General features: G+C 54.1%; 2 protein-coding genes across 2 annotated transcripts; one reads left to right on the forward strand and one right to left on the reverse strand.

Annotated features, from left to right (window-relative positions):
• Positions 1-18,695: 18,695 nt before the first annotated feature.
• Positions 18,696-22,443, reverse strand: LOC147001326 (uncharacterized). Its single transcript, XM_085830112.1, has 3 exons — positions 22,398-22,443; positions 21,321-22,173; positions 18,696-20,764 (listed from the first exon to the last, which is right to left on the reverse strand). The coding sequence occupies exons 1-3, from the start codon at positions 22,441-22,443 to the stop codon at positions 20,563-20,565; spliced, it is 1,101 nt and encodes a 366-aa protein (XP_085686238.1). The 3' UTR covers positions 18,696-20,562.
• On the forward strand, positions 22,173-24,330 carry Dio3 (iodothyronine deiodinase 3). Its single transcript, XM_021179378.3, has one exon. The coding sequence runs from the start codon at positions 22,569-22,571 to the stop codon at positions 23,481-23,483; it is 915 nt and encodes a 304-aa protein (XP_021035037.2). The 5' UTR covers positions 22,173-22,568; the 3' UTR covers positions 23,484-24,330.
• Positions 24,331-25,293: the final 963 nt, after the last annotated feature.

The raw sequence follows: 25,293 nt of genomic DNA on the forward strand, positions 1-25,293 counted from the left end.
GGCGTTTTAATAAGTGTTTCTAATCCCCTTCTCTTCAAAAACAGGAAGTCGCTGCGTGCAGACCGTAAACACCAGAAGGTCCAAGTTAGAAAGGCAAAGGAGAAGACCCAGGCACCCGGTGGTTGCTGAGCCCACCCCATATGGCCAGGGCCACTGTACCAGAGAGACCCAGGTCTGGAGAAAAGCCTCAGCCTATGAGCTAAGACCACAGTGACACCTGGGCAGGCACTCACCAAGGAGCAAGCCTCTACCCAAAGCCACACTGCTCATCATCGCTTGCTCCTCAGCCAGCCGTCACCACCTACAGTAGTGCCCAAACCTTGAGTGATCTGAGCAGGGAACCCTGGCTAGGATTCGTTCCTTTGTGTTTTGAGGTCTTCTATCTACACCTACATATTACCTCTGTATCCCAGAATCCCCTCTTTCAACCTTGCTGTACTCCAGGCTCCTCATCATCCCTCGAAGCTCTTCCTTCACCGTGGTGCTCCTGGACCCCAGCTCCCTTTTCCCTTCCAACCCTGGGTCTTCTGAAGGGAAACAGCCTTCCCAACCTAGCCAGACCTGCCTTACCTGTCCTGGCCGCACCTGCACCTCCTGTCTCCAGGGTGCTGTGGGCTGGGGTAATTGACTCTGTCTAGGAATTCTAGCAGGAAGTAATTACATCTAGAGAATTCAGCCTCCACCCCCATCAGCAACACACATACACACACACAGAGACAGAGAGAGAAAGAGAGACAGAGACACATGCAGAGACACACAGACATACAGACACACAGAGAGAGGCAGACAGAGACACACACAGACATACAGAGAGAGAGAGACATACAGACATACACAATTACACACACACACACAGATACATATACACAGACACATACAGACACACACACAGAGACACCTACAGAGACATACACAAAGAGAGGCACATACACACACACAATTACACACAGATATACAGACACACACAGAGACACTCAGAGAGACACAGACACACACACATAGAGACACACACACAGAGATACACACAAAGACACACACACAAACACACAGACACACGCAAGAACAGGAAGCAGAGCCTTTGTCAGTATCCTGATACAAGTTGGGTCCAGGGGCCACCAGAGCAGCAGGGAGAAAAAGCAGAGGCTAGCAGAGGTTGCAGCTGGGCTAGAGAAGTTGCCTCTGCCCCTGGAACTATGTAAATGCCTCTCTCTCATCAGGAACCTGATGGGCACACAAAGCAAGAAGGAGCTGGATCTGAGCCCCTGTCAACTTCTTTCCAACCCTCTGTGCCCTGCCAACCTTGCTGTCGTTCATTTTGCAAGCTGGTGTTTAGCCTGCCCAGTCACTAGCGGATGCATGGGGTTGGGGCGGGGATGTGTTGCCCCCAGTCCTGGGCCAACCCACCCAAATAAGCACAGGTTCTGTACAGAACAGTTATGTGTCCCGCCTGCTGCTGGTGATGGTTAGTTTAAACTGTCAACTTGAGATCTAGAATCACTTAGGAGAAGTGTTTCAGGGAGAGATCATTTAGATCGGATTAGCTTTCAGGCATGTCTGTGGGGAACTGTCTTGACTGTGTTCATTCATATAGGAAGACTCAGCCCTCAGAGAGGACGGTACCATTCAATAGGTTTATATCCTGCACTGGGTGAGAGTGGAGAAAGCAAGATGAGAGTAGTATATATCCATCACTCGCATTGTCTGCCTGCCTCAAGTTCCTGCCGCCTTGCCTTCCCTGCTGTGATGGACTATGACCTGGAACTGTGGGCTGAAGATTCTCTTATCAGGGCATTTTACCATAGCATCAAGAAATGAAACTAAGACAAAAATCGCAAGAAAGGCAGCTATTCCTGTGATAAACCTGACCATGTGGCTTTTTATACCTTTGAACTGTTTTAGCAGGAAGAATGCAGAAGCACCTGGCACATTGAGATAGAGGAGTCGTTGACTGCTGTAAGCAAATCAAATTAGGGTGGTCCTGATGGGAGAGGGGAAGACAGTGCTTCAGAGAGAAACGGGGAACTTATAAAGCTTCAGAGGGGACAAGAACTCTGAGAGGAACTAGACTAGGGACTATCTGGCCAGGAATCTGCCTTCGTTCTGTCCATTTCCTGAGAACCTAAGTGAAGTTGAATTTAAAGATGATGAACTCCCTTGCTTTGCAGGATTGGAGTTAAGCCGGTGTTGAGGAAGCAGTTGTGACAGAGATTAGCACCACTGCAGCCTCCTCTGCACATTAGGATAATAGTCAGGGTCAGCGCACAGCTGGAACAGATGTGGTAGGCTAATCTCTAAGTAGGTAGCAACAGAACCTGGCAATGTTCTAAATGTTCATAAGGTACCAGTTTTAAAAGCAAAGGTGGAAGACTGGGGGGCTCTGGGGGAGCAGCCAGGCACCATGTAGCAGGTTCACAGTCTCTGTGGAGAGGCCCTGAGAGGCACGAATCCATGAAGGAAAAGCCTCAATTTCAGTGAGACACCAGAATATTGGAGATGCCCAGAACATGGGACATTTGCCCAAGAGAGCTATAGGTATGGTTTGTAGCCAGCCTAGAGGAAAGTCTGTGTGTGCTGAGGTGGCAGACCTGACAGGGGTGGTGGTACTCAAGCGCTTTGGGACCCAGATAATTACATTACAAGCCCTTGGTGCTGGACAGGGAGCTTCAGAGTTGGATGCTGCTCCCTGCTGGGTTTTGGTATTGCTTTGATGGGGTGGCTCTCTGCTGTGCCCTGAGACTTCCATTTTGGAGCAGGAACACAATATGCCCTCTTATGTTGAAAGCCTGCAATTTTTTATTTTATAGACATAGTGAATAGACTTTGAACTTGTAAAGTATTGGCACTTTTTTGGGGAACTTTTAAAAAAGATTCTATCTGGGGGTGGGGTGCGGGTGTGTGTGGAATGTGTGGGTGTGGGGTGTGAATGGGTGTAGGTGTATGTGTAGGGGTGTGTGTATGTGGCCCATGCAGGCTAGAAGGAGGCTTCAGATCCCTTGAGGGTACAGTTACAGTCACTTGTGAGCTCTTGAGGATGCTGTGGTCAAACTCAAGTCCTCTGAAGGAGCAGCAATTGCTCTTCACTGATGAGCCAGACTTTTTAAAGACCATGGGAACTTTAAAGATTTGGGCTCTGTTTTACATTATGAGGTACACATGAGACTTTAGCAATAAAGGCTGAACGTTTACAGCATAAAGTGTCTGTGTGTCAAGTTGACAAAGGATGACATTGTGATGGTTAGATTTGTCAACTTGACACAAACCCAGAATCACCCAAGAAGAGAAATCTCAACAAGGATTATCTGAACCTTGCTAACCTGAAGACTTGCGTACATTAATTGGGATGGGAAGACCCAGTGTGGAAGTGGGGTCCCCTAGGTTTGGATCCTGAACTGTAAAAACAAAGACCTCAAGATGAACTCAGAGCACATATGCATCCATTCAGTCTCTGATCTTGACTCTAGGTGTGAGCAGCTGCTTCAAGTTCCTGCTACCATGAGCCCACCACCACCATGATGGAGCACAACTTGGAACTATACATAAAATAAATCCGTGATTCCCTACGTTGTTTTTGTCAGGGTATTTTATCATACAACAAGAACAGATTTAAAAAAAAAAATCCTGCTAATACCTGTTACATGGAGAGGGTCACAGAGCTAAATAATGGAGAGGAGGAGGAGGAGGAGGAGGAGAGAAGAAGAAGAAGAAGAAGAAGAAGAAGAAGAAGAAGAAGAAGAAGAAGAAGAGGAGGAGGAGGAGGAGGAGGAGGAGGAGGAGGAGGAGGAGGAGGAGGAGGAGGAGGAAGAGGAAGAGGAGGAGGAGGAGGAAGAGGAAGAGGAGGAGGAAAAGGAAGAGGAAGAGGAAGAGGAAGAGGAAGAGGAAGAGGAAGAGGAAGAGGAAGCTGTGTTGTAGTTGTGGCTGCACAGGGATCCAGAGATGTGCAAAGGAGTAAGGCTCTGAGATATCACTGCACACATGATACCCTGGGCTAAGTGCCAGGTGGTCTCCGCTCCAGAGGAGTCTCAGGTGAGGAAGAGTCCCACCCTGGAGACCCAGGTGGTTCCACAGCATAACTGAGACCCCATGGAGGTCTAGGGAGACCAGTTAAATAGTCACTGGATTGGTGTTTCCAAGAGCTAAGTGGTTGGCCAAAGAACTAACCCACTGTAGCCTGGAAGGGGTCCTGTTGCTATGGACAGAGCCATTGTCTTCGTGTTTATTGGGTGTAAATGTGCACCACAGACCCCAAGTGACAACACCTGACTCAAAATCTCACTCTGCTTGTCCATTAGAAGTTTAGGCTAAAGGAGGGGCTGGGCTCAACCAGCAAGTCCAGAGTGCATGCCCCTTTCTAGTTTGGGGAGTGACTGGACTAGACCCAGGTGAGTCTGCTAACTTCAAGGGAGGCTGGGAAACAACAAATTCTGGGGGTCACCCAGAGATTAGCAGAAAGAATTCTGATTGTAAAAAAGGTGGGGGAACGGCAGCTGAGGTCCGCCTTCCCAGCTCTGTTACGGACATTGATGTGAGGCAGCTTATGCCTTGGCTCTGAATGGGAGGTCTGCCAGGGTAGCAGTGGGCAGAAGGGCCCCTGAGCATCTTGGAAAAGGGGGATATCCCTGCTTCCTGTGCAGGGGAGAACCAGAGGAAGGCATGTAAGCGTCGACCCAGAAAGAATGACTGAGCTCTTGACTCATCCCTGTGGAGATGCTAAGTGAGGCTAAGGGTAGTTTACACCACAGGGGCAGTGCTGGGTGATGACCAAGGTAGCAGAAAATGGGGTTGGGGCAGAAATGGGTTTGTGGACTTGGAGATAGGAGACTACATGCCTGGGGTAGCATCCTGCAGCCCAGAACAAGAGTGCTATACTGGGAGGCCACTATGGAGTCCCGGTCAACATGAGGCTGCCGGAAACTATCTCAAGTTTCCAAGGTGAGAAGAAGGTTCCGGAGCCAGATTGGAGGGGTGACAGGGCCTGGTGGGAAAATGGTACCTTCCCCCTTGGGGTCACCTTAAAGTTTGCCTGGTGAACTTCTGGAAAGGCAGAGGAAGAGACCCTATCAATGCCCAGAAAAAGCTGAACCCAACACCTTCAGGGGGTGGTGTGGGGGGTGGAGCAGGGGTAAAGTCTGCCTTTTACTGATGTGTGGACGGCGGGCAGTGTGCAGGCTGGTGCTGGCTCCAGTGACGTCCCACAGAGCAGACCACAGCCCAGGGACTATATGCAGGACTCTTACTTGACCCTAAAAGTCCTGTGGAAGAAAAAACAGGTACAGAAATCAAAAGAGGCATGCAGGAGTCCAGTTAGGCCACAGGGCATCCTCTTCTGGGTAAGCAGAAGAGGAACCCAGCCCAAGGGTTTAGGGAAGAGGGTAATCCTGAGCGGCTGTGCCCTGTCGACATGGGCGAGGCCATATCACGGAACACGATGCCCCAGCCCTATGGGAGTGGTAAAGCCCTCCCCAGGCAGGGCACAGAGGAATGGCAAAGCAGTCCTCAGGTCAGAGGGCCAATGCTGACAATGCGTGCAGAAAACACCCACCATAGCTCTCTCTGAAACCCTCCTTTTTGCATGCAATCACCCCACCTCCCTGTTCAACTATGTAAACACACAGAGCTGCCAGGGTGCTGGGGCTTGCCCACCAGAGCCCAGCCCACCAGATCCCAGCCTTTCTGTGACTGTCTGCTTGTATTTTCTTCATTTCCTCAACACTCAAGTGAGGCCAGTCCCTAGAAGTGTGCAGACCATGGCTCAGGGACTGATCTATGGTCTCTCTGAGCAGCCAATCAGTTCATCGGTTCCTGGGCATCCTGTAAAGGCAAGGAGTCAGAGGCTAAGGGATGGCCGGGCTGGGAAGGCACTGGCCATGCAAGTAGGAGAACCTGAGTTTGGATGCTCCGAATCTTTGTAAAAAACGGTAACACACACCTGTAACCCCAGGCCTGGGGAGAAGAGACAAGCAGATCCCTGGATTCACTGTCCAGGCGGTTCAGTTGAATCAATGAGAGACCCTGTCTCCCAACCAAAAAAAAAAAAAAAAAAAAGTTTAACGACACCCAAAATTGTCCTCTGGCTTCCACATGCATACGCATACACACACACACACACACACACACACACACACACACACTGTGCGCGTGCGTGCACACACACGGATCAGCAGACATCAGGAGGGGTTGGGGGAACTCACCACTACAGCCTTCCTCTGAGTCACACAGCAAGGCTAATCTGGAACAATACTGGGACCACCAACCTCAGGCCACCCATAGTCCTCAAAGGACCTAATCCCCACACTGTAAAGCTACCCCATAGTCCAGGAGAACAAAGCCCTTAGGAGGAGGAAAAGTAGCCAGAGAGCCCCAGGAACAGCCCCTCACCCTGAAGACTCAGCTAGTTTGGAAGCAACCAGGAAGCCAGAGGGTCTTAACCAAGTCTGAGGCTTCCTGATGTTCTCCCTGTGCCCTGCCCCACCAGCTGTTCCCTAGTCCTGGATGTCTTCCTCCATGCTGTGCCCATGGGGGCCTCGGTCTGGCTACTGACCACCAGTTCCTGGAAAGGCCACCCTGGGAATTGCTGCCCCGCCAACTGAAGTCCATGGCGCAGCTTGCAATGAGACCAGTGGTTCAGGCCCCTTCTGGGATCCCTTACATTTCCAGGAAAATTGCAACACTTTAGTAGAGAAACTAGTTATACCCTTTCCCATTGGCCTAGAAAGAGGTATAGGGGTGGGGACACTGGCCTCCCCATGCTGTGCCTGCAGCCAGGACAGCTTTGGTGGGAGGGGAGGCAGCCACTGCTAGGGCACCTCCGAGCAAGACAACTATAGGACCACCAGGTGCAGGTGCTCCTTAGCTTACATAAGCAGGGCCAGAGGCCACCCAGCAGATCCCCACCCAGCTACAGGAGGCTGTCACCGAAGGCCAGGAGCAGGCTGCAACCTCTAATTTACCCCACAGGCTGAGCGTGGAGGCTCCAGGCTGCTGCTCATTCCCCCAGGGATGAGGTCTCTCATCTTGAGGGTGGGCTGGACCTGTGACTCACTTCCCCAAAATCATGTCAGGTCACCACGTCAGAGCAGCCTGAAAGACCACTGTTTCCGTCCCATTGGGACTCTCCTGCTTGCTAGCGCTTGAGCCTCCCTCAAGTGAGCTATGGTTCTAAGAAGCCATGTGGTCAGGAGCTAAGGATCTATGCCCCACCCCCCATCCTTCCATCCCCCTAGCCCACCCTCAACATTTCCAGCAGCCCCCAGGATACTAGCTAGGTCTGCAGCTTCACTAAGCAAACTCAGGAGCTCACCCTGTCCCAGGGCAGACCAGGGGTAGATAAAGCCCTACATACAAGGCAGCCTGGGCTACATGTGAGCTCAGAGCCCCAGGGTACCAACATCCAGACATACCCACACACACCTAGGAGATGGCAGGCACTGATGTCCCCCAATGGGGGTCGTCGAACTGTTACACACCAGGAGAGTTAGGAAAAGGAAGATGTCGCTACACCCTACCAAGGTACTAGCAGGCTGCTATGTGACCTACCGCCATGAGCAGCGAGCCTTTAAAGGCTGAAAAGAGGGATAGGAGGAGGGATAGGAGGAGGGATAGGAGGAGGGATAGGAGGAGGGATAGGAGGAGGGATAGGAGGAGGGATAGGAGGAGGGATAGGAGGAAGGACAAGCCACAAGATAGACAAAAGCAGCCCTCAGAGAGACAGAGATGTACCTCATCCAGCAAGACCCCATTTCTCCCCCCACCCCAGAGACTCCCCTTCCCTCCTCAGACCAAGTGAGGTAGACTGAGTCTCTAACATTCATGTTGTACATTCTCCTCAGCCTCCAATCTCCAGAAAGGGAATCCAAGTCTCACATTTTCCACCAGCCCCAACCCTGGACCACAAATACCCTCCCAGCCTGCAGGGCCTTCAGCAGGTGCCTGACTAAGGATTGCTTAGGGGCAAAGGACAATAATACCTCCAAGACATCTCTGAGTATGAGACAGACAGACCCTAAGTGACTAAGACAGGACGGGAGGCACACAGGAGTCCTGCTCATCACTCCAGATACCTCGGAGTCCCTCCTGCAGCCTAATCTTGTAGGACACAGAGCCCAGAGTCATTTCTGGGAAGGACTCCTTCTCAGGGGTCCAGCCGCTGTGGGTAGAGGGAGGAGCTCCATCTTTCTGCTCCTCCTTATCAGAGAGCAGAGGAAATCTCCCCAAAAAGAGGGAGTGGTGGGGCCCAGAGCTAGGGTTTCTCAGAGGGAGTGTCCAACTAAAAGACAAAGAGCACAGAGTGGTCAGAACCAGTGAGCAGTATGAGAGACTAAAGATGAGCCCAGAATGCCGGTGTAAGCCACTGAGGCCAGAGGGGTCAGGGGTCAGACCAGATTGACTACAACCACCAGGACCAAGAGGCCCCCAGGTCATCATGCATGCAGGGCACATGGGATTCTGCAGGTCTGAAACCCAAGGCCACTCTGACTTAGACACCTCTCCAGGAGTCCGACTCCAGGAGGCAGTGAAGTGGCTGTGGAGGAGGGCAGCATGTGGCCTGGGCCATGGCTTAATCGACGCCAGGACACTCAGAGGCTGAGGCATGTGACACCTGGAAACCTCAGCTCCTCAGCCAGGCAGCACAGAACCTCCCCAAGGGAACTGACAGATGATCTTAAAGGGTGTCCAGCAAGAAAGAGAAATACTGTTTTAACATTTATTTATGGTCACATGTATTGAATACATATATATATATAGCATCTCCATCCCACAGTTCCAGATTCTGCCATGTAGGTCATAAGCATTTAAGCTTTAAAAAAAAAAAAAAAAAAAAAAAAAAAAACGTGATTTTAAAACATTAAGTAAATGATAAGACTGCTAATCGGAGTACACAGTACAAAATCGGGTCACGAGAGTCTGTTGACCTGTGTGATTCCTGGCCAAAGAATAAACGCTTCCCTTGTTTATGTCACAGCTATTTTGGAGCCTGTTATGGCAGCCAGTCCTGTGCCATCACTCACAGGGATATACCTGCAACTCGGGAAGATATACAAGACAGGGAGCACGGAGAGTGCAAAGGCCCCGGGGCAGGAATAGGATGCTGTGCTAAGTGCAAGGGGTACCTTGGGGCAAAGCAGCAAGGCTGAGCCAGGCTGCGTGTACGGTCGAGAGAGCGCCACTCTGGCTGGCCCCTCTCTGTGTCCAGAGTCCAGAAGCTTCCCAAAGGGCAAGGTCCAAGCAGAGCATCCTTTGTCCGCACATTCACCTGACAGAAGGAGACACTTCAAGGACTCTGCTGAATCCTTCCCCTCTCACATACAGTGATCATAGGAACCTGCACAGCCCCAGCTAGGGTACTAGGCTCTGTCCCCTAGGGGGTGATGGGTAAGGAGCTGTCACCTAAAGACCACACCCATTCCCACCAGTGCCTGGAAGTAGGAAGTAGCAGATGAGGCAGTATGCCGTGGGTAGGGGAGCAAAAGTACTTCCACTATCCCTCCCCCTCCTGAGCCACCATAGCTCACTGGATGTGAACCTTACTCAGTTGCCAAGGTCTCGTGGCTACAGACCTCAGAGCAGTCCGTTGAGGGCAAAGTCCTTCCTTAGAAAGCCCGTGGTGAAGCTCTCTTCCCCACTGTTAACCTAGAGAGCCGCTGCCTGGAGACCCCAGCCATCACAGGCCTGACCGCACGTCTCCCAACACCGCACGTCAATAGACATGCCCTGTTATTTATGGTCAACATGAAATGCCCTGTCCACCCAGGGCCTCGGTGCAGCCCGGCAACTCCGGAATACTCCTGGCCACAAAGAGTAGAAACTCAGCCATTAAGCTGAGCCCTTAACCTGGTTCATTCCCAAGGCCAGGTAACCCCAGGCCACTCTTTGGGACATGGCTCACACTTGTACCCCTTGTGTCCCTTACCAAGCTGTGGGTCCCTCAAGAAAAGGTCCTTGGTCTAAGCAGAGCCCCCTTGGAGTTTGGACTCCTGGAAAAACATGAATTGGGAGTGGGGTGAACCCAGGCTGTGAGAAAGTAGGGTGGCAGCAACGGGGTATGGATGGACATCATGGTGTGTGCATTGAGCAAGAGGTGACTGGGGTGTGATAGACCGATGTCACCTGTCACATGATGAGTCTGGAGGGCACTCAGCTGAATTCACTATTATAAGTGACACAAGTCAGTCACAAAAGGACAAATACTACAGGGCACCATCTATAAGACACTCCTGGGGGTGATTCCCTGAGTGTCCCCAGGGGTTCATGTGTGGAAATGACAGGGAGGGGACAGGAACTCAGTCCAGCACAGTGAGTAGGCAGGGAACTAAGACCAGAGCTAGCTAAGGTCATCAGGGGTCTCAAGGTTGAGTCACGATGGCTTCATAAGAACAGAATGAGCCTGGAAGAGCACACACACTTGTACTCTCTACGTCTTTCCCTGTCCCACTCTGACCGCTGAGAGGAATCTGCCAGCCAGCAGCCTCTGTGAGATGTGGCATCTCACCCTCATACATCCAGGACCAAAATAAGCCTCTTCCATGGGACTCCCAGGTCTGTGGTACCATGTTAGCAATAGACAAGGGACTGTGCAGCTGGGACAGTGATATTCATAAACATAAAGTGGGGAGTGAGGTTGCTGCAAGTTACTGAGGAGAGGGAGGGGCTGCGGCATAAGCTCTGACTTTCAGCTTGGTGCCCAGGAACATTCTAGAGCTGCCAGGCTGCACTCTCAGGCCTGGGTGGACACACGTCTGTGAGTTACTTGGTGAGAACTGATATGGCTTTACAGTCTATCCCTCTCCCATGGCCCTGGGCTGATCTGAGTCACATGGGAGGCAAGTCACATGTGGTCCCAAAACAGAGAGGACAGAGGGGCTCATGTGCTTAGAAGGAAAGTTACCTCCCTGTCATTCCTGGCCACACCTGGCCAGTGGCTCAGAGGTCAGGGCCCCAGGGGCTGGGGAGAAGGGCAGATGTGGCCGCCTTCCATGCTCCATCAAGGAAGGTATCCCTCAGCAGAGAGCTGAGTCTACTAGGGCAGCCAGAGGGCCTTATCCATCCAAAGCTAAGCTAAATGTTGGCCCCATGACAGCAGCATGACAACCTGGGGAGGGCCTTCCCTGTGTCTGCAGCCAGAGCTGCCAATCCAAGCACTGAGTCCCCACGAAGATGCTCCTCTTCAGAGATGGGCAGTTTTCATCTGCGCTCATTAAATCCAGCAGCTTCCTAAAGAAAGGTGGGGTGCAGGGAAGGAAAGGTGGTGGTGGAAGGAGGGAGGGGGTCCCCACAACTAAAGCTACCACCACAGTGCGAATTCACATCCTAAGGAGACCAGCTTGAAAAGGCCCTACTGTGTGCCCTATCATCTGAGTCCAGCTTTGCAAAGAGAACAACACCCACACACACCACACAATAACCCTTAAAGCCTGAATCATTACTGATGTGCCTGTGATCTCACAAGCAGCCACCTCCCATTGTCCTGGGCTGCACTGAATCACAAGGGAGGGAAGTCAGATGTGATCCCCAAACAGAGGGGACAGAGGAACTCAAGTGCCTAGGAGGAACACTGCCTCCCTGCTCATCCCAGCAACAGCCAGGACAACACTCTAAGCACAGGAACACCCCACTGCAATCCCAGGTGACCAGTCTCTAAGCATTTGTGACCCTTTGGTGGTTCTGCAAACAGCTGACCAATTTCCTCATCCAAATCTGCTTTAATTGGCATACATTTTGTTACTGTGTCCAATGCCAAAATAACACAGGATTAAACAAGCTACAAAGTACCAGCTCCTGCCTCTCGTCTCCTCTGAGGTTTAGCAATCTAGGCCAAAGTAGTCTAACTTGTGCTCTGTAGCTAGCGATCTTCAACTACCAGCTTCCTTACAATAGACAACATAGCATAACAGTTCCTGCCATTGCACCTGCCATCCAACAGGAAACACAGGGATAACGGCAGGAATTCCCTCACAGGGGCTCAGAGAGTATGATCATTTGTTCATACATCTTTGGCAAGAGTTTGGACAGATGGGCACATCGCCTATTGCAAAGGAGGCTCAAGTTTGAATCTTTAGAAGCACTCAGCCTGAATTTGGAATTACTGTTACAATAGGAGGCGTGGACAGCAGTCTTGAACTGCTATTGTGGACACACCATTTCCAGCCCTCTTGACGCTGCTGAGCCAAGGCCCTGAGGAAGAGACCTCTGCAGAGACTGGGGTGGGGGGGGGGGTGGGAGGAGAGGAGATCTAGGGAGAAATCCATGGTAGGGATCCTGGGCTATACTCTGTGGAGCTCTGAAGAGAGGGCAGGCTTTGATAGAGGCAACTGGACAGTTTCAGGAGAAAGTTCAGCTGCTAATGACTATGTGAAGGCCAATAAATAGCCAAAGAGGTCCCCCACTGAAGCTGTTGGGGAACCAGACACTCAGGTGGGCAGAAGAGCAGAAGACTGGAGCTGAAATGTCCCCCTGAAGACTGAAGTAATGAAGAAGACAGAGCCCCCACCAATGCCTGGCAGGCAATTCCACAGCAGGGGCAGTGTCCTGGGCATAGAGCAGCTTTTATTACAACACACAGATCTTAGGAAACGGAAAACAGAGGAGAAGAGGAAATGTGTCCAGCCCAGTGCACATGTCAGAGCCCAGAGCAAGAGTCTGGGAGGGTCATGCCAAAGCCAGAGAGGGCTTCCTGCAGGAGGCTGCAAAGGGCTGCTGGGTGGGGCCAGGGAGGGACTAGAGAGGCCCAGGCAAAGCCAGGCCACACACAGGACAGACAGACAGTCCCTACCAACCAGAGTATACACAGAAAGGAATAACCTCATGTCCTACCACGGCCTCCCCATGACCTCAAGAGGTGGATATTCTTGCCCCAAAGTTAGACATAAGACCCGAATCCCAACAGTGCGCTGAGCCACACAGCAAGGATTTGGGTTCGGAAAAGCAAAGGCTCTGTTTGGGCTTTCCTGAGGCTTAGAGAGTCCTCCAGGGTCTGGCTGACACCGGCATCCTGAGGGCAGGTGAAGACAACCAAGGACAAGCAGCCCCCAAGAGGCAGGGATAGCACTGTTCTACTGGACAGAAAATAAACCTGGGTCCAGAGGTGAAGCCAGGCCACATTGTCTATCAGTGGGCGGCAGGACTTGAATCCAAGCCTCCAGACTCCACGGGTTCTCCCTGGTTCTCTTTGAGCCCCGCCCCCTGCTGTTTTCCTGGCTCTTGCTCAGGGGAGAGAACGCACTCTGAGTCTCTGGTTCCCTGGGAGAAATCCATTTTCAGAATCTGGAGGTGTAGACATGTGTTCTTTTTGCCTCTCCAAAGAGCCCTTCCTGAGGACAGAGGTGCCCCCAGGATCCCTCCAGGACATGAGAGGATCCCAGCCGTGGCAGCCCTGCACAGGGTCTTGGGAACGTGTCATTCATTCAGGGACAATGGGTGACCGGTCTCTCCAAGAGTCTAGAATTCATCCAGGGCCTTGACCTCAAACAACCTTGCTCATCTCTCACCTGGCCACAACCGCAGCATCCAGGGCTCCTGGGGCAGCCACTGCAGCTGCCTTGTTGAGGGGAGATGCCAGACTCCAGGGGTCACCCCTGGACCCTGCCGACAGCCAGGACACTGTGGTCTTGGTTGCTGAAGCCCTTCCCGTACAAAGGCTGAGGGTAGCACTGTGAAATTCTTCCAATTGGTAGAGGCTCTCCCTGAGTGAGAACGGAAGGGAGGAGGAGAGGAGCAGAAGAGGAGGGAGACAGAACACAGGTGGGAAATGAGCCTCCCTTGTCCCAACACACCTCTTCCCTCAGCCCTCTTGTCAAGCCCACATTCCATGTTACCCGCCCCCAAGTCACCCCACAATTCTGCCACTCCTTTATACTTGGAACCAGAAGGAGGCTCGGTCCTCTACTTCCCACCCATCCCTTAGGCAGCCCTGAGCACAGCTTCCTGGGTAGATCCAATCCCAGGCCCTTCCATGGGGTGTCCTCAGGCCTTCCAAGCCCCACCCATGAACCCATCACTGGGCAGGGACCATGGCAGGCCTAGAGCCCCCCCCCCCAAGAATCAGTTCCATTGGATCCAGAGTCCAAGCCCCAGAACTGTGATCTCATCAGCATCTGTAAGCCTGAAAGGCCCAGCAAAGGCAGCCTGCCTCCTCACTGAGCCTCCACAGTACTCCTCAAAAGACCTTCAGGCCTTCAGGACCAGCAGCAGGCAGCTCTCTGGCACAATGGGTCAGTCACTGATGCACAGAGATGTCCCCCAAGGACAGGGCATGCTGGCCTTTAAGTATCCCAGACTCCACCTGCCTGGCCATGGTACTGTGGCGTATAGTCTGGCTCCTTCCACCTTGCAGCTGGTACAGGACTGCACTCTGTGAACTCTTCCAAGCCCACCTTGGTGTTCTGGAAACAAACCTCGCTGCCCTCCCAGCAATCATCCAGGCCTCCGGCCTCTTTCCAGATCTCTGAGAGAAAGCTTCCAAGCACTCTGGGATGCCAGATCTTATCTCCAGGGCAACAGGATTCCCAGAGGACCCAAGGTGACACACAACCAAAGAAGGTCTGGTTTGAGGGAAAGGAGTTGGTCCCCAGAGAACAGATCTGCGCAGGAGCAAGCAGTGCTAAGCACATCATCATGGCTTAGGACCCAAAGGAAGACATCATGGCCAGTATGCCTGTGTCCCATCCCCAAGATCCTGGCTTCTCTACCACCCCCACATGAGTGGGCACCTACCCTTACTTCTCCACCCTCAACCAAGCCACTTACAACTGCAGCAACTATGAAATACAACTTAGATTTCACTAGGCTTCTCCTTCACCCAGGTCTTTGAAGGCTGTGGCTCTCACTCATCCACCAACAGCAGCAGCACCCATAGGGGAGAAACCAGTGTCAGGCTTTTTTACCAGCATGCAGCCGTCTCTGTCTAAAAGCCCTATTTTCTCCCTATCTCTTAGTCCATGCTCTGGGAGCCTCACTGGGCCAACAACATCCAAGACATACTGGTCTCCTAACTCCAAGGAAGAGCTGAGCCTGCCATGAGAGGCATTTGTCTAGACCTTCAGATCAGCTGAAGCACTGTGGGTACCAAATGGATGGGAGAGAGTAGATGGACAAAGAAACATATTGATGGGTGAATAGATAAATTTATGGGTTAAATAAATGGATGACAGATGGACTCCTGGATGGATAGACTGATGGATGGGTTGATGAATGGATGAGTGGATAGATGATGGATGGATGGATGGATAAATGGATGGATAATATACGGACAGATGGATGGCTGGGTGGGTGGATGGATGGATGAGGATGAAGGATAGATGGAGAGACAGATGAGTGGGTGAGTAGATAGATAATGGACAGATGGATGGGAAGGCTGGCAGACGGATATTTGTGGATGGGCAGTACCATTTCTTAATAGGATCGGGGGCACGAGCTCCTCTGGAAGACTCAGCATTCTCTGGGTATGAGGAAGGCACAGGGATGCCCTATTGCTTCATCAACACATGAGAATACCCCAAGATGAGCACTTGGCACACAGTAGGCACTTAAAGCTCTAAGGCATACTTGATTCTTCTTGTCCATGCCACACAGTAGGCGGCGCTGCCTACACTCACCTCCTGAAACATGACTTGGAATGAGTTTCTACTGTCCTGAAGAACTGTATTTCTAGCACGCTGAACAACTTTACTGAAACAGAATCTTATCCCACATGAAGCTACCACACCCAGGAACAGTCCCCAGCCAGGAAGGGAGGGCAAGAAGACCCTACCTCCATCCCAACCCTCTGCCTGGGAAATTACCCAGAGGCCAGCTCAACTCTACAGGTCACTAGAATCTCACTAACCCCCCAACCCCACCACTCCTGCACCTCACAACCCCTACTCAACCAGGAGTGCCTGAATAAGCTTCCAGAAAGGGAAAGGCAACCATCAGAGGCAGGGACCAGACCTGCTCCCCCTTCAATGCCCGCATCTCCCTCTTTCCCTGGGCAGCAGCATCTTTTGAAGATCTTGGGTCAAGATCCCACTATGCCTGGAAGGTCATAGAGCTCAGGAGCAGAGACCATGGCCACAGAATAAAGAAGAGCCAAGTTGGGAGCCACCATTCTTCCCAAAGGGCTGGGCATTATCTCTGTACTGGGGGACTCTGGAGAGGAAAAAAATGCACTCTCCTTGTCCTTCAAGCTGTCCCCTCCCTACATTGCAGTGTCTATCCTGGGGGTGTCATGAAGTAAGACATGCAGAGGACCTGGGGCACTGAGGCCCCATGAAGAATTCTCCCTGAAAACAATCTTGCTCCTGCCCTCGCCCCTGCCCCCACCCCTGCTCTGTCCTGGCTCCTGCTTTGTAGGTAACAAAGATAGGATTAGCCATTGTCAGAAGCTGCAAGATCAAGCCTAGTTCTGGCCTTAATTCTGCACACCTCCCAGCACCTATACGCCCTGCCCCACCTTTGAAGAACTCTATACTCCATGACCACACCCATCATGACTTCTTGATGAGGATGTGTACAGATCAACTCCTGTGGCCATACCCCACCCACCATATCCCAAACTCCCACAGACACCCAGAAGAAGGACCATTACTTCCCTCCAAAAATAAGCAGATTGCATCCCACAGAAGTTTCAGGACATGGCACTAGACAGCAGATACAAGATCTGAACCCAGGTCTGAGAGATTCACACAGCCAGTATCCTTCATATTAAAAGGTCTGGCCTAATGGGATGGCCCCTAAGAAGTGTCCCCTTGGATAAGAGGACCTGGCCCTTAGGGGATAGCCCCTGGCAGTTGGCATTTGCATCCTGACCCAGGCCAAGAGTCCCTTGCCAATCACCAAGAAACTGAACTTCAAGCTCTACACCTGCCTACTACAGTGTCTTTGAACCTATCACCCCTTGGTGGGGCTGTCACAGGCCCTGCGCCATACAGTTTGACTGGCTTCTCCACCAAAGCACAGATACTAATGGCTTCATGCCTCCTGTCATTTCTATTTCAAGTTGTCCACAGTCATTGACCCCAGTACATATCCAGGAACCTTTTGTAAGCCTGAAACAAAGAGCCAGAGTATGTGATCCCTTTCCAAGAAAGAGCACCAAGGTAGAAGGTCCTCCATGCTTCAAATTAGAGCCACAAAGATGCTGGGGCTACTCCTCCACCTGTGGCAACTTTCCAGGATACCACCCAACGCAGGAAACTCACTGTGTATCCTTGTACTCTCTGTGAGTACATGATGCTCCTACCCAGGGCCCCACCATGTGGGGACACCTGAAGACCAGTATACACCTACCACTCCATTTGCAAAAGCAAGAACCAGTCTGGCTGGGGTGGTGGGGTAGTCTTCCCTTAGAGGATAAACATCTCAGAAGGATGCCCCTCCCTCCAGATGTCCATTGCACCATGAGCCTTCTCCTCCGGTGGTCCATAAACTCATACAAGATGAAGGTGCTTCAAGGAGTCAGACTTCATCACTCTGAGCCTCAGTGCCTGGACCAGGCTTCTGACCAGCATGGCCTGCAGGGATGCACGAGCACAGCTGGGCAGCCTGGTTCATCCACTGCTCCTCTGCTGTCATAACCAGAACAGCATTGAGGAGGGATAATCTACATCTACTCTGCTCAGAGCAGCCCATGCTGTGGATGTACTTTGTCCCTGCACAGGAGGCATCTTGACTTCGGTGTTTACACTCTCATCTCTCTTGTGATACCTTCTGGAAAAGAAGCTGAACTCCATGTGAACCATCACAGATATAGACACACGCCCTCACCCGTATGTGCACATGCATACCCACGTTCCTTCATAGTTGTTCCGTGCCATGGTGGTTCAAGGTGTTTATATGTTAGACCTGCCATAAGGAAAGGAACCTGGGACTCAATGTCTGCAGCTGGTGAACCCACCACTCTTCCAGAGAGCCTCAGGAGTAGAAATATAAGAAGATGGTCCCCCCAAGGTAGGCTAGGATTTGTCTTGTATGCGTAGTCCTGCATCCCAAGACGAGGCAGGACCCAGGTACCCACATTGTCCTGTCCCCCAGGGCTAGCAGAATACCAGAGACCACAGTGGGTGCTTACTTATGTCTGGACCGAGTGACAGCCTAGGTTAGGCTTCAAGGTGGGGGCAGGGCCTCAAGCTAAGACAGGAAAGGCCAGGTAAGACAATACTGGAGGCAAATGGCCAGATGGTGGGGCCAGGTAGGATTTTACAGGACCCCAGAGTAGCAGACAAGAGCAGTGCCAAGTCCTTCCAAGGTATCTAGAATCTTCTACATCTGTGGAGCAACATCTGAGGAAGACATTGGCAAGATGCTAAGACCCTGGCTCTCCAAGATCAGCCCAAGATCATCATTGAGCTACTGGCCACCCTGTCTCCTCAGAGTATTTCTGTGCCCACCTTAGTTGGCCCGAGTCAGAGGTGGGGAAACGTGTCTCAAAGACCACTCTCAAACTATCGGAAAGGGCTAAGCACCTCTTTCAGAGGGAGCGGTGCACAGCCTAGAAAAGGAACCGGGATAAAATGGGCAGGTGGAGGGCATATTCGTTAGATGCCACACCCAAAGGGGGATGTTCCAGGGAGCCGGTCCTAGATGACCTCACTTAGGCCTGCTGCCACCAACATGTCCTACCTTGCTTGCTTACCACCGCCGTGTGCAGAGGGCAGAACGACACATCTTGAAATTCTCCCTAAACCCGGTTTTCAGTAAGTCCACACTGTACACGTTTCTCATTGCACAAAGCTTTATTGGGCCCCTCCCAGAAGTCTCTCCAAGGGATCCCGCCTGGGCCAGCCTGGGAGGTCTGCCGGGCAAACACAGAAATGCATCTGCTGAACAGGCGGCTGGCCACTGAGGAAGAACGGCCAGGAAGAGGGAGTGCGCTCCTTCAAGAAGAGTCTGGGAAGAAAGTGGGCTCCACTGTATGAGGAAGGGTGGGCCAGGTCAGACTAGAGCTTTGGAAGAAAAGGAAGATTATAGGGGTGGAGGGAGGAAAGAGAAGGGCAACAGGAACACCATGGGTGGAAGTTCAGAAGAAGGAAAACCTCAAGTGTCCAGAGACCAGTGTGGGGGAAGCAGACCAAGAGTGACAGGAGTGACGGTCAAGGAAGACTGAGCCCATGTAACCAGGGCATGATGAGATGGGGTCAGACCCAGGGCACAGGACTGTCATTCTCTGATGCTCTTCTCTAAATCTAGGGGCTGAGCCATCTTTTCTGAGTGTGTAGGAAATACCCCTGCTGGGAGACATAGAAGCCAGTGGCAAGACCGACCAACCTGCATGGGTGTCTCCTGACAGCCTTGGGAATGGGAGGCAGAGACTATGCTTGCCACACACCGAACACCAACCCCACCCGGAGGCTAGGAGATGAAGGGGTTAGTGTCAGGCCCTCTAAGCACCCCTTCCCTGGCAGACCACTACTACCCAGATCTTGGGAGTGGAAGACTGGCCAAAGGCCAGTCCTCCCCAGTCATGCCAGGGCCTTGCCCCTCCTCCTCCACCAAGTTGGTCAAGATACCAAATGGACCCAGTCCAGTGTATCCCTCCTTTCTCTCCCCTGTCTGCCCTCTGCTGGAGCTGGGAGAAAGCAGGCAGGAGAGCCCAGAGCATCCCACCCCGGCTCTTGAAACAGGACAAGCACTCCAACTTGTGTCCCTTCCCAAATCTGCCAGGTCCACTGAGGCCACCCCTCATGGATTTCAGAAGAGTCTTGGCCTTGGGCCAGTATTCATGTTCTAGACCACTGGGACAAGACAAGATGGTTTAAGCAACTGGTAGAAAGGCTGAGAACTACAGTTAGTTAGGGGTGCTCCCCTGAAGGGCATGGGAAAAGAGGACTGGGGAGGAAAAAAGAGATGAGGAGGAACTGCAGAAAGGTAGGGAGCACTGACGTGGTTGTCAAGCCAAGTATGTGTCCCCAAAGCCAGAATCACTGGCACCCCTTGGGTCTTTCCTCACCTGTACAGGATGCCAGGGAAGTCAGAAGGCCTGGGTTCTTCATCCAAGGCTCTGGAATCCTGAGGTGTGGGGTGTAGCCTATTTCCCACACAACACCCGCAGCTGTCCAGAAATGTGGACGGCAGGGTTTCCCAGGTGTCCCATATCAGGAAGGGCTGATGTTCAGGGGCGACTGGTCCCATAGAGCAGGACCAGAAGGACTGAACTTCTATCTGTCCCAGACTATGGCTGCCACATGGCATATGCACCTAGACACATATGTGCCTACCCCAGGTGGCCTTTTCAGAGATTGAATGTGGGAAGGGGAAGACTGGTCTCATAACCCTGTCCCAGGTCTTTACAGGAAGAAGCAGGACATAAGCCCTAGACTGGTATCTCCCAGAGATGAGGGGATCTTGGGCTGAAGAGAACTATTTCTTGCTCTACCCAAGACAGCGTCCCAGAAGCTCCCATTCTGCCTCTCAGACTCTCCAGCCAGAGTCTCTTCTCACTTTACCACCTCAGTCTGAAAGAGAGGGGCGTGGGGCGATCTGTAAACTCAGAGGAGCCCTGCTTAGGGATAGAACCATGAGTAGAAAGAACCCCCAGCCAGGCACCTTCAGGGAGATTTCCAGAAGTCCTCCTGAAAGACCTTACAAAGGGTGCTAGAAACAGCATAGGAGTCTGGTGGCTTCCTTCAGGTGGGAAGTGCTGAGGTGTACACCCTTGCCCCACAGAGCAGAGACATCCTCTGACCCAGAGGGAGAAGAGCCACTTTCACAGGCTGTTCGCATGCACCACACTCCAGCTCCAGCTGCTCTGGTGGCCACAGGTCCCCCGACAGAGGAACTCCCTGGGCAGAGCATCCTGCCAGGACAGCAGAAACCAGGTGGAGAGGGCGGGCGCCTACCTGTGCGCCCTCTGGGCTACTTGAGGTCGACTTTTCCGGACAAGTTCCATGGCTAATGGAAAGTGGTCTGACTGTGCTCACCCTCCCGGGACACCAGCGCGGTCTCTGGTAGAGAAAGTTGGGTAGCTGGTCTCTCCCGGGAGGGCGGTGCACGGGACGCAAGCGGCTGGAGCTGCAGTATCCGACTGGGGTCCCGTTACCCCAGAAAAGCCCCCTGTGAGTGCTGGGGCATTCTAGGGAGTGCGATTCTTAGGCGCTGCCTTCGGGTTTGAGGCTTTAATCTGAGGGGTCATTGTGAGGTGTATCAAAGTGGAACTTGCTTAGGGTCTCGGGGACCCCAGGTCAAGCAGCCCCGCCGCCCCTGAACCCAAGTCTCCCGCAGTGCGCCACGCGCAGAGACAGATTAGGAGGTCTGCGCCGCTGTGGCAGAGCCGACCAGAGCCCCACGCTGTTGGGGAGTTGCCCCGCACCCCTAAAAAGCCTCAGCACACGTTCCCTGTTGAAAGTACGCACTTTACGCGTCCGGGCGCCTCCGCGGTGAGTCGGGCCGCCGCGCTCCGGGTTCGCGAAGGTGGCTCAGTTCGGGCGCTCCAGTCTCGACGTTCCCGGGGCAGAGAGCAACGTCCGGGGACGAACGGGACGGGTGCGCCCGGCGGCCGGGGCTGCGCCGGGCGAGGCAAGCGGCGAGAGGGGAGCGCTCCCGCGTTCAGGCAACAGCTACCCCTAGTGGGAGAGCCGCCCGGGGCCGGCGCCGCCCCGCGCCCGCTGCCCCGCGCCCCGCGCCCGCAGCGCCCCGCGCCCAGGGCGTCCCGGAGCCGGCGGAGGGCGAGGCCCGGCGTCGCTTGCCGCGACTCTCCGGGTCTCCCGAGCTGGGCGCCAGCCCACCCGCGGGCCCTGCCCTCGGCACCTCCGGGCTGGAGCCGAGGGGCAGCTGACCCGGGAACCGCGGCGTCCGGCGGGAGCGAGATGGGACGGGGCGGGCGCGGCGCGGACTGGGGCGGCGCGCGGCAAGCTCGGGCAGCGGCGGGGGGCGCGGAGCGCGGTGTGCGTGGCGGGGCGGTGCGGGGGGCGGCCGTGTGCGAGGCGCGAGTGTGAGCGCGCGCGGGAGGCGGGCGGACGGGCTGCGGCAGTCGAGCGGCGCCCGCGGGCGAGAGGGGAAGGCGGCGGGAACCCAAAGTTGCCTCCTGGCGGGCCCGCGTCCCCCGCGGGGCTGCAGCCGGGGACCGGCCGAGCGGCGGCCGCAGACCTGGACTCCAGCGGTACCTGGGCAGCGACCCCGCACGAGCAGCAGCAGCGTGGGCGGCGTTGGCGGCGGCGCGCGGGAAGCGAACCGGAGCTCCGGCGCGGCGCTGCGGCCGCCGGGGAACTCAGCTCAGGTGCGCGGCGAAGAGGGCGCGGGCTGGGACCCGCCCGCTGGGACCTAGGAGGTGCGAGGCGCTTGCGCGGGTTACACCATTGCCACCACTGACTGTCTGGCTCTGAGATCGGGCTCCTAGTCCCTGGACACAGCGGCTTCGGGGTCCCCCGCCCCTGAGAGCGGGTTGCGGGACTCAGGCCCGCCCCTGCCAGCCCCGGGACGCACCGCTCCACCCTCAACCAGCCTGCGCCCGCCCTCGACCCAAGATTTCTGGGGCATTGGCCGCGCCTCTGGGTGATCCCTCCGGGCTCAAGTTGCAAGGGGGCGGGCCCCGGTCGGAGGTGGAGTCTCCCGCCAATTCAAGCTTTGACTATAAATTGAGCTCCCAGAGCACCGAGGACCAGATGCCTCGCCAGGCCGCCTCGAGGTTGGTGGTCGGAGAAGGTGAAGGGCCCCCGGGGGCTTCGGGGCCCGCGGCCACCATGCTCCGCTCTCTGCTGCTACACTCGCTGAGGCTCTGCGCCCAGACCGCCTCGTGCCTCGTGCTGTTCCCGCGCTTCCTAGGCACGGCCTTCATGCTCTGGCTTTTAGATTTCTTGTGCATCCGCAAGCATTTCCTGCGCCGTCGCCATCCTGACCACCCTGAGCCCGAAGTAGAGCTCAACAGTGAAGGCGAGGAGATGCCCCCTGACGACCCGCCCATATGTGTATCAGATGACAACCGTCTGTGCACCCTGGCCTCTCTCAAAGCCGTGTGGCATGGCCAGAAATTGGATTTCTTCAAGCAAGCCCATGAGGGTGGCCCAGCGCCCAACTCGGAGGTTGTCCGACCTGATGGCTTCCAGAGCCAGCGCATCCTCGACTACGCACAAGGGACCCGCCCATTAGTGCTCAATTTTGGCAGCTGTACCTGACCACCGTTCATGGCGCGGATGAGCGCCTTCCAGCGCCTGGTCACCAAGTACCAGCGCGACGTTGACTTCCTTATCATCTACATCGAGGAAGCCCACCCATCCGACGGCTGGGTCACCACAGATTCACCCTATGTCATCCCCCAGCACCGCAGCCTGGAGGACCGTGTCAGCGCAGCGAGAGTACTACAACAAGGTGCACCTGGCTGTGCTCTGGTCCTGGACACTATGGCCAACTCCAGCAGTTCCGCATATGGTGCCTATTTTGAGCGCCTCTACGTCATCCAGAGCGGCACCATAATGTACCAGGGAGGCCGTGGCCCCGACGGTTACCAGGTGTCTGAGTTGCGCACTTGGTTGGAACGCTATGATGAACAGTTGCATGGTACTAGGCCACATCGATTCTAAATAACCAAGGGACAAGTGACTGAATTGGTGGGCCGGGTCTCCTGGGCCTTCGAAGCCCACGTGCAAATGCTCCAAAGGAAGTCAAAGGTTGTGGGGGATCCCCATGACACAGATGAGCACAGCCACAGAACTCAGGCTGAGTCTGGCTAACTTGAGACTCTGCTATAGTGACTCCCTTTTGTAGCTTTTTTTGTCTTGCTCTCAGGAGCATTGCTGTGGCTCAAACTGACAGCTTTGTCCCTGCTGGAGTTTACCTGCTGGACTTTCTGACACCTGGTCTCCAGCGCTGCTCCAGCAAAGCGCGAAAGTCCCCAGCATCTCACAGCTCGGACTTGTTGGCCACGCCCTCGCGCCCTGAGCGCAGCTGGGTTCCAGCAGTGCCTCAGGCTCTAGCTAGTTGCCTGGCACCCACCTGTCGAGCGCAGGGAGTCCTGCTGCTTTTGTGTTTATTTCTTATCCCTGGGTTGGGGGAGGGGCTCGAGATAGGGAAAGGGTGGGCAGGGTAATTTCCCCGCCTAGCTTTGGGTGCGCTGGAGCCCTGGCTGCTGATGATGAACCGCCTCTAACTGGGCTTGACCACGGGTCGGCTCTGACTTGCAGAGGGGCTCGAAACAGCGCCTAAAGTAAGAGGGGGAGAATGCTCTGGGTTCCACAGGGAACCGTCGAAAAAGGGGTGGAAGAGGGACATGGTAAGGGATGGGCTTCCGGACCAAAGGAAGTGGCTTGGGGAATCAATCTGCAAGGTTTGCAGGTCCCCAGGAGGGGTGCAAGAACTCCTTGGAGAAGGGATTAGTTCTAAGACAAGGAGAAGGGGAAGAACTTGGGAGTTCTAGGCAGAAAGAGCGGGTTGTGGGGCGGGGTGAAGACCAGTCAGTGAATGTTGTGTTGGAAACATTCCTTGTGTATAAACTTTTAAGCTACAATAATAAAGACTTGAAGGAAGTTGCTCTGATTGCCTTTGGTCCGTTTATTTTCTCGTGTCTTTGGAAAACCAAAAAGAACTAAACACAAATTTCTCCCTGGCATCCTGACTCTAGGGGAAAGTGGGGACGGGGAAAGAACCCAGGACCTGCAGGGGGTGGGGGGAGCTGGAGATGGGCGGAGGAGGAAAGGAGTTTCCCTGGGGTAGCAAATGCACTTACACGTGTCACACCTGCGCAGAGAACTTCAGGCCAGAAGAAGACTCATGAGAGACCCATAAGGAGATTGGTGAGGCAATGGAGTGCTCATTTGCTGTGGTGCGCGAGCGCAGTAAGACAATTTCAGCGCTGTCTAACTTTTCCCAGCTTTGGGTGGTATGGGGAGAAGGGTGCTGTGTAAGGCGAGACTGGACCTCCAAGCTCCCGCCCTGGGTTGCCATTGCACCCCTGGCCCAGCCCTCCTTAGCAGTGTCGCACCTGTGGAATTGTCTACCACCATTCCTCCAGGTTGCTGGGATGTACGACCAGAAAGGCGCATAGGGCCAGTGTCTCCATTACTCAGGCACAACTCCCACATCTGGGTGCGGGGTGCTTGGGGTGTTCTCGTGCCCAAGACACCTGCTTACCAAGCCTCGGCCAAACCTCACTGCCGCCCACCCCTCACCATGCTATGGGGTGGAAAGCAGAGGAGAGAAGGAATATGAGAAAGATGGGGGTGGAAGAAGGTGGGGAGGGAGGTCGCGGGGCAGCTGGCACCCATCCCTGTGTAGCCATGGCCAGGCGCTCGCGCGCGCGCTAAGCTCACCCTAGATCTTTTCCCATACATACAGCTCTGGCAGTGAGTTGAAGGAAGCTCCCAGAACACGAGAGATCAGCGCGCCCCGCACCTC

Source organism: Mus caroli, unplaced genomic scaffold (assembly GCF_978045245.1).
Source record: "Mus caroli unplaced genomic scaffold, Mus_caroli_1 scaffold_14, whole genome shotgun sequence".
Lineage (NCBI taxonomy): Eukaryota > Metazoa > Chordata > Mammalia > Rodentia > Muridae > Mus > Mus caroli.

What these genes read in the sequence shown, in the direction of transcription:
- LOC147001326 (XM_085830112.1), bottom strand. Translation starts at nt 22,443, where the DNA reads ATGCCCCAGAAATCTTGGGTCGAGGGCGGGCGCAGGCTGGTTGAGG. An exon ending in CGGGCGCAGGCTGGTTGAGG is followed by an intron (nt 22,174 to 22,397) that starts GTGGAGCGGTGC and finishes ACCTGAGCTGAG; the next exon opens with TTCCCCGGCGGCCGCAGCGC. An exon ending in GAGGCGCCCGGACGCGTAAA is followed by an intron (nt 20,765 to 21,320) that starts GTGCGTACTTTC and finishes CTGTCCTGGCAG; the next exon opens with GATGCTCTGCCCAGGGAGTT.